The sequence below is a fragment of the Heteronotia binoei genome, chromosome 19 (assembly GCF_032191835.1).
Source record: "Heteronotia binoei isolate CCM8104 ecotype False Entrance Well chromosome 19, APGP_CSIRO_Hbin_v1, whole genome shotgun sequence".
NCBI classification, from domain to species: Eukaryota; Metazoa; Chordata; class Lepidosauria; order Squamata; family Gekkonidae; genus Heteronotia; species Heteronotia binoei.
Window position 1 is genome coordinate 36303177 of NC_083241.1, and position 9025 is coordinate 36312201.

Consider the following 9025-nt stretch of genomic DNA (forward strand, 5'->3'; position numbering starts at 1 on the left):
GGCAGGAAGGGATGAACGGGCGCTGGGCTTTTGTGGCCCTTTCTTACCTGCCCAGGACAATGTTCAGGGTTTTTTTCTTTTCTTTGGTATTGACCTTTAAAGCTCTTTCTGTCAGCTCAGCATCTACTTTAGAACGCTTCTTGAATTAGAATTGTCGCAATAAAACCTTACTCCCATCATACTTTTTTCAATGACTTTCTCCTATTTGGCCACAGTGGCATGACAAAGATTTCCATCTCTCTGCTTTGTATGTTTTGGTTATTTTCCCTTTTGTTGTAGGGAAAAACACTCGAAGGTTTGTCAAATCTTAAGAGTTCAGCAAAATTCTCCCAGGGGGGTTTGTACAGTGGAGCCCAGAGGCAAGTGGGGTTTTTTTTTTGGGGGGGGGGGGGGAGGTGTTAAGAAAGAAAGAGCACAATAAAAAGTAGAGCTTCCAGAGCTCTGCTCCTGTGAGCTCCTGCCCAAAATGAGGCCTGGAGGTAGTAGTGATTTCCTGCATTGTGCAGGGGGTTGGACTAGATGATCCTTGAGGCCCCTTTCAGCTCTGTGTTTCTACGCTTCCATGACTGGGGGCTTTTCTATGAAAACCGAACGTTACCACCTAGGCAAAAATAACTTGTTTGTAACTGTGTCTGAGGAAGGCAGCATTTGACTCTTGACAGCTCATACCCTGAAAATCTTGTTGTCCTCTAGAATGTTATTGATTGCTTCGATATATTTTAACGTACACGTCAGGGTGTGTTGATTGAAGAATTACGGTATTTTTAAAGACAGCTTTATCTAGTAAATTTTAAATGGAGGTAATTGCTGTGCAATATGTTTGGAAGTAAGTTGGTTTAATGTATTAATGCAGGGTTGCCAGGCCTGACTCAAGAAATCTCTGGGGTCTTTGGGGGTGGAGCCAGGAGCCAGGAAGTGCTGGCCATCAAATTTGAAGGGACCGCATTCCTTTTAAATGCCATCCTTCCATTGGAAATAATGAAGGATAGGGGCACATTCTTCTAGGGATCATAGAATTGGACCCACGGGTTCAATCTTTTTTGAAACTTGGGGGAGCTTTTTGAGGAGAGGCACCAAATGGTGTGCTGAAAATTTGGTGCCGCTACCTCAAAACACAGCTTCCCACCTCAGCCCCAGATATCCACAGATCAGTTCTCTATTATACTCTATAAGGACCAGTCTCTATAGGATATAATGGAGTGTCCAGCGGACATTTCCTCCCCCCCCCCACACACCAACTTTCTAACAACCTTGAAGCAGGGAGAGGGCCTCCAAACCTGGGGATCCCCTGCCTCCAACTGGGGATTAGCAAAACAAAGGAGATGAACACAGTAGAGTTAGGACCTACAAAAAAGTCAATTTCAGTGAAATTTATAAGAATATGCCGCAGTTGCTCAGTACAAAGAATTTTTTAAAGGCTCACTATTGACAGAGTGGTAAAGCTGCAGTACTGCAGTCGGAGCCCTCTGCTCACGACCTGAGTTCGATCCCAGTGAAAGCTGGTTCAGGTAGCCAGCTCAAGGTTGACTCAGTCTTCCATCCTTCCGAGGTCGGTAAAAGGAGTACCCAGCTTGCTGGGGGGCGGGGGGGAAAGTGTAGATGACTGGAGAAAGCAATGGTAAACCACCCCGGAAAAAAGTCTGCCGTGAAAACATTGTGAAAGCAACGTCACCCCAGAGTCGGAAACGACTGGTGCTTGCACAGGGGACTACCTTTACCTTTATTGAAGGAATATCTCATACTATTTTATAACATATAATGTACATCACCAAAATTATAAATCAAAATCACAATAAAGCATTTGCCGAGAACCGCTAATGCCAGATAAAGAAACTAACTAGTCGTGTGCATATTGCTGTGAGCATTGGTTCCAGATAATATGAAGGGAATTGATCCAGACGAAAGTCTACGACCGAAACGCGGCTTTTTTAAACCTAGGGAACGTATTATCGTTTACACTTCATTATAAAGACACTGCCTCATGTGCTGAGTCTTCAATGTACTGCAAAGTAGTTTCTGACATCGCAGACAACATCGTCATCCATCAGGAGAGGTCAAAGCGCACCCACTAGGACTTTGCACTCCTTGGAGTCTTTACTCTACATGGACTCTTTAATGATGAAATATGGCAAATACTTTATTTTAATTTTTATTTATAATTTTGGTTATGTACATTATATGTTCAAAGAGCACCGTAGCACAGAGCGGTAAAGCTGCAGTACTGCAGTCGGAGCTCTCTGCTCACAACCTGAGTTCGATCCCAGCGGAAGCTGGTTCAGGTAGCCGGCTCAGGTTGACTCAGCCTTCCATCCTTCCGAGGTCGGTCAAATGAGTCCCCAGCTTGCTGGGGGGAAAGGGCAGATGACTGGGGAAGGCAATGGCAAACCACCCTGTAAAAAGTCTGCTGTGACAACGTTGTGAGAGCAACATCACCCCAGAGTTGGAAATGACTGGTGCTTGCACAGGGGACTACCTTTACCTTTTACATTATATGTTATAAAATAGTATGAGATATTCCTTCAATAGTGAGTCTTTTAAAAATTCTTTGTACTGAGCAACTGCAGCATATCTGTGTAAATTTCACTGAAATTGACTTTTTTGCAGAACACGGGTCTCCCCTGCTTTCCAGCTGGGGACTGGTAACCCTATTTTAATGTGTTCTTCTTATATTGCTGGCCCTTCTGCCTGATGGTTGGTTCCCTTTAGTTTTGGTTTGTTGTTGAGAATGTAACAGCCTTTGTTAGTTGCTAAGGTGCGAATGGATTTGGATTGATTTGTTTGTAATATTTTGGCTATGCCAAGTGATTCATTGTTTGTAAAAAGGAAAAAGCAGCCAATTTTGGAACCATTGCATCATCTCTGAAATACTGCGGGGGGGGGGGGGCAGAAAGTGTACTTCTTTATATTCTACAGGATTTGTTTAGACAGGTACCCTTTGTCTTTGCATGGAACGTGAAAGGTTAAAGGGCCGTCTGCAATCGGAGTGCAGATTGGTCTTGGCCATGTTATGGGAATGGCCAAGAGGAAGGAAGAAAGACTCAAGGTTCATGTAGTATGGGAAAGGAAAGGTCTACTGTGCAAGCATTAGTCGTTTCTGACTCTGGGATGACGTTGCTTTCATGTTTTCACGGCAGACTTTTTACGGGGTGGTTTGCCATTGCCTTCCCCAGTCATCTACGCTTTCCCCCCAGCAAGCTGGGGCCTCATTTGACCCACCTTGGAAGGATGGAAGGCTGAGTCCACCTGGAGCCAGCTACCTGAACCCAGCTTCCATCGGGATCAAATTCAGGTCGTAAGCAGAGTTTAGGATTGCAGTACTGCAGCTTTACCACTCTGCACCATGGGGCTCTTATAGGTAGTCCCCTGTGCAAGCACCACTCGTTTTCGACTCGGGGGTGACGTTGTTTTCACGGCAGACTTTTTACAGGGTGGTTTGCCATTGCCTTCCCCAGTCACCTACGCTTTCCCCCCAGCAAGCTGGGGCCTCATTTGACCCACCTTGGAAGGATGGAAGGCTGAGTCAACCTGAACCAGCTACCTGAAAACCCAGCTTCCGCCAAGGATCAAACTCAGGTCGTGAACAGAGCTTAGGATTGCAGTACTGCAGCTTTAGCACTCTGTGCCACGGGGCTCTTTCATGTAGTGCAAGGGTGGTCAAACTTGCTTAACGTAAGAATAAACATCAGAATTAACATATAGAATAAACATCGGATGTTTGAAAGCTGCAGGGAAGGAAGGAAGGATCCAGAAGTCAAGATTTCCAAGGACAATTGTCAAAGATCTGAAAAACTCTAAAGATGCAGACACCAAGGATTTAGAGCTTAGCCCTCCATGACCCTATGACCCCCTCGCCCCAATGTGGATGACTGAGAAACAGCTATGGTTTCTATGCAAAGGGAGATCTTGTTCCTCCTGGATGATTCTCACATACACCACAACTGAACAAAGTTGAAGCATACAAAGTTTTATTTAAGCTCATAGCAGGGATGGCCAAACTTGCTTAATGTAAGAACTGCATAGAATAAATGTCAGATGTTTGAAAGCAGGAAGGAAGGAAGGAAGGAAGGAAGGAAGGAAGGAAGGAAGGAAGGAAGGAAGGAAGGAAGGAAGGAAGGAAGGAAGGAAGGAAGGAAGGAAGGAAGGAAGGAAGGAAAATAGATGGGGGAGGGAGAGGCGGAAAGAAAGCAACTTTAATTTTAAATGCATTCTCCAAGCCACTGCTGACTTGTCCTGGAGAAGTGATTTAAAGAGACAAATGCCTTCTCCAAGCTGACTGATGGGGTGGTGGGGGCTTTGAGAGCTACACAATATGTGTGAAAGTGCCACATGTGGCTTCCAAGCCCATTTCAGCCACCCCTGATATAGTACTTGCGGCACTGGATAGAAAATATTATATCCTATCCTCCAACCCATTTGTATACAGTGTGAAGGTATTTTTTTTAAAGAGATACATGGTTCTAATCTGCAATAGTTTCTGGGGGCAGCTGTGTTGGTCTGAACAGCTGGATTCAAGCCCAGTGGCACCTTTCAGACCAACATGATTTTGGGAGTGTGTGAACTTTTGAGCCTCTAAGCTTCCTGTGTTAGGCATGAAGGGTGTCTGAGGAAGAAAGCTTTGACTCTCCAAATCTCTGTCTTCTTGGTGCTGGCGGGGGGGGGGGGGGCGACAGTGTGAAGGCTTCTAGAGTCTTGGCCCTACTGATGGACCTCCTGATGACACCTGGGTTTTGACCACTGTGTGACACAGAGTGTTGGATTGGATGGGCCATTGGCCTGATCCAACATGGCTTCTCTTATGTTTTTATGTCTGGGGCAGGGATCCTCTGTATTCTTGGTGCTTGGGGGGGGCAAGAGTAGGAGGGTTTCTGGAGTCCTGGCCCCGCTGGTGGATCTCATGAGGACCCCTGGGTTTTGGCCACTGTGTGACACAGAGTGTTGGACTGGATGGGCCATTGGCCTGATCCAGCATGGCTTCTCAGATGCACGTATGTCTGGGGCAATGTCTTCTTGGTGCTTGGGCGGAATCGATGGAGTGTTGCACTAGATGGGCCACTGGCCTGAACCAACATGGCTTCTCTAATCTTGCTGGTCTCTACAGGGCTGCGGCATTCAAATCTAGGTAACGTGCCAGGTGGACCTTGGCTTTTAAAACCAAGGAACATCCCAGTCCTGAAACTCGCCGGTTGCAGTCTCACAAAGGCACAATTTAGCTCATGGTCATCAGCCCACAGTGCCTTCTGCATGGGCAAATAAGTGTTTAGTTGTAACGGCAAGCTAATTCGCAGAACTAAAATTGCCTGTTGATGGGTTACTGGCTTGACAGCTTCCCCAGCTCTGCATTTGGCAATGAATATAGGACAGGGGTGGCCAAACTATGGCTTGGAAGCCACATGTGGTCCTTTCACAATACTGTGTGGCTCTCGAAGCCCCCGCTCCACCCCGTCAGCTGGCTTGGAGAAGGCATTTGTCACTTTAAATCACTTCTCCAAGCCAAGTCAACTGGTGGCTTGGAGAATGAATTTAATGTTCAAGTTGCTTTCTTTCCATCTCTCCCTTCCCCATCTATTTCCCTTCCTTCATTCCTTTTCCTCCCTCCCTTCTTTCCACTCCTTCCTTCTTTCCTTTTCCTCCCTCCCTTCTTTCCTTCCTTCTTCCTTCCTCCCTCCCACTCCTTCCTTCCTCCCTTCTTTCCACTCCTTCCTTCCTTTTCCTCCCTCCCCTCTTTCCTTCCTTCCTTTTCCTCCCTCCCTTCTTTCCACTCCTTCCTTCCTTCCTTTTCCTCCCTCCCTTCTTTCCACTCCTTTCTTCCTTTTCCTCCCCCTCTTCTTTCCTTCCTTCCTTTTTCTCTCTCCCTTCTTTCTACTCCTTTCTTTCTTCCTTTTCCTCCCTCCCTTCTTTCCTTCTCCTCCCTCCCTTCTTTCCACTCCTCCCTTCCTTCCTCCCTTCTTCCCACGCCTCCCTTCCTTTTCCTCCCTCCCTTCTTTCCTTCCTTCCTTTTCCTCCCTCCCTTCTTTCCACTCCTCCCTTCCTTCCTCCCTTCTTCCACTCCTTCCTCCTTTTCCTCCCTCCCTCCCTTCCTTCCATCTTCTGGCTCTTATGTTTAGCAAGTTTGGCCACCCCGACATAGGGCGCAGACATGGTGTTTATGTTCTGGGCCGGGGATCAAGCCTGCTGATTGGCTATCCCGGATTCTGGAATGTGACCTGCAGCTGCATATCCCTGTTTGCCCTTTGGAGTTCCCACCGACCCCCTTCCTTCCTGTGTCTCGATTATGCTTTAGAGGATAATCAGAAACGAATCCTGCATCATACTTTGTTAATATAATAGCAACGTGTGGCATCAGGTCATCTGGTTAACTCTGATCACGGATGGATGTGAACAATCAGGGTCTCAGAGGCTGGGGGAGGGTCTACCATGGTACAGCAGCAGCGGTTATAGCCTCCCTCCCTCATTTCTCTCTGTGGGACCCTCTGAATACCAGTGCTGGGGGGCAGCATCAAGGGGAGGCCTTGGCCTCTTTGCCCTAGTGTTGGACCTCCAGAGAAACTGGTTTCCCACTGTGTGAAACAGGATGCTAGACTAGATGGACCACTGGTCTGATCCAGCAGGGCTCTTCTGATGTTCTTATGAAGGCGTCGGCCTCTATGCTCTGTTGTTGGCCCTCCAGAGGAACTGGCTGGCCACTGTGCGAGACAGGATGCTGGACCACTGGTCTGATCCAGCAGGGCTCTTCTGATATTGTTAATGCCATACTCTGAACAACCGAGCAATCTTCAAGAAAAAAGCTTTATCCAAGCAACGTTATCGTGATTTACCAACCTTTCCTTTTTATTTCCTTCAGGTCTCTTTTTCGGAATCCGGTTCCTTGGGGAACTCCTCCGGCAGTGACGTGACTTCTTTGTCTTCCCAGCTCCCTGATACCCCCAACAGCATGGTTCCTAGCCCGGTGGAGACGTGAAGCCAGCCATCTCCCCTGCCCCCTCCGGACTTGCGCATGCTCCTGTCCCCCTGCATGAGTTCCTGATCTCCGAGCAGAACTCGACTCTTTAAATTATTTATCTTTATTTAAAAAACAAACAAACCCTCCTTGTTGTTCCTTAATCCAGTTTCGGCTATAACCTCTCTGGGCTCTGCTGTCTTCCTCAGCCCGCAGGCAGAAAAAACAACACAGGGTGACGCTCTCCAAAGGAGTCCATGCAAAAAAACTCTCTGGATTTAAACTAAAATTAGCCCTAAATCATGTAAAGCTAGAGTACTTCCCCTCCCCCTTTTCATTTGGAAGAGGACACCTCGATGAACCGGCTCCATAACCCAAGAGTCGCTGTGATGTTCCGTTCATCAGTTCGACGGTTTCCTCACCGACCACCACTTTGCTTCTTTCCATCGGACCCTCGACGCCAGACATCTGGAGAAATCTTGAACTTTTTTGTTGTCGTTTTATTTTGCTTGGTGGCCCGGAAAGGGGAAACGTAGCTCTTCCTCTCCCCGGATCCGCATGATTGCTGGAAAATGATCTGCTGGACTGAGTGTTTTATTCCCCCCCCCCCTCCTCGTCCTCCTCTTGCCAATGTTAAATTAACTTACAGATGGAGGAGAGGAGGCTAGAACCTTGACAGACCAAAGTAAATTATTGTTATTTATTATCGTGGCAGCAGGTAACGGTGGGATCGATATTTTGACCTTCCTAATAAAAGAACAAATACCTGACCGGAAGACATCTTCTTTCTTTTGTTTTTTTGGCATTAGAGGGTCTGAATCAGTGCTGGGCAGGGGTGGGATTCTAGCAAGAGCTCCTTTGCATATTAGGCCACACACCCCTGATGGAGCCAATCCTCCCAGAACTTACGAAAAAGAGCCTTGTAAGCTCCAGAAGGATTGGCTACATCAGGGGTGTGTGGCCTAATATGCAAAAGAGCTTCTACTAGAATGCCACCCCTGTTTGTTCCTAACACAGACAGCATGTACTCCCAATGCGACGAGGTCGTACTTGATCCCTCATTTCACTTCCGCTTTCACGAGTTTCACGAATACAGTTACGTTTCTCACCAAGACCACCCATGGTTCCCAACGTGAGCACCGTGGCACCTTTCCTGGAAGTGGGTGGGGCTGAGTGGGGCTTTTGCCCAGCACAGCTTCTGATTGGCTGTGGAAGATCAGATGGGCAGTGGGGACCTTTAAAAAAATGTTGCTTTGGCAATGGCTGCCACCGCAGTATGAGGATTGTCACCACACAGCTGATTTCAAGGCGTGTGCATGCAAGGAAATATTTTTTAAAAGATCTTTTAATTTAAGCAGAGCTTCGGCATGATATGTTGAAGAGTTACGCCAGTTTGGTGTAGTGGTTAAGTGCGTGGACTCTTATCTGGAGAACCGGGTTTGATTCCCCACTCCTCCACTTGCAGCTGCTGGAACGGCCTTGGGTCAGCCACAGCTCTCGCAGGAGCTGTCTTTGAAAGGGCGGCTCCTGGGGGAGCTCTCTCAGCCCCACTCACCTCACAGGGTGTCTGTTGTGGGGGAGGAAAGTAAAGGAGATTATGAGCTCCTCTGAAACTCTGATTCAGAGTGGAAGGTGGAATATAAATCCAGTGTCGATGCCGTCGACGTCATCATCGTCATCATCATCGTCATCGTCGTCTTCTTCTATTTCGCTCTTCTTCCGGAAGTGTTGAAAAAGGGGTGGGGGTGGGGGGAGATCGGCCTCTGAATAGTTCAACACCAGATCTTTCCGGCTTCCAAAGATGATAACCTCTTGGAAAAGTTGCAGCCGTTGGGATTTTCTCAAGCTTTCGAGGTTTCTTAAACACAGGGGTTGGTCGCTGGATGCAGCTCAGCTAACAAATCTTCTTCCTCTCTGTTCTCAGGAGAGGTTTCTGCTAGAAGAGTTTCCTTGGGTTTAGAAGTCCTGGTTCTTTCTTTGACAACTCCTTAATTGGTATTAACCGGAGGCCTATCTATTGGCATCAACGGTTTGACTTTCCCATTTTTTAGGTATCTAGAGGGAAAAATCCCAAAGTGCTGCAGAAAT

The 9025-nt window shown here is 47.3% G+C and overlaps 1 protein-coding gene across 1 annotated transcript in view; it reads left to right on the forward strand.

Moving 5' to 3' along the window:
• The window catches only part of ISL2 (ISL LIM homeobox 2), a 61531-nt gene extending 54464 nt beyond the window's left edge, over positions 1 to 7067 (forward strand). Inside the window, exon 6 of the mRNA XM_060259944.1 lies at positions 6842 to 7067. Coding sequence (XP_060115927.1) covers positions 6842 to 6958 — 117 coding nt within the window. The 3' untranslated portion in view covers positions 6959 to 7067. The remainder of the gene's footprint in view (positions 1 to 6841) is intronic.
• The last annotated feature ends 1958 nt before the right edge of the window (positions 7068 to 9025 follow it).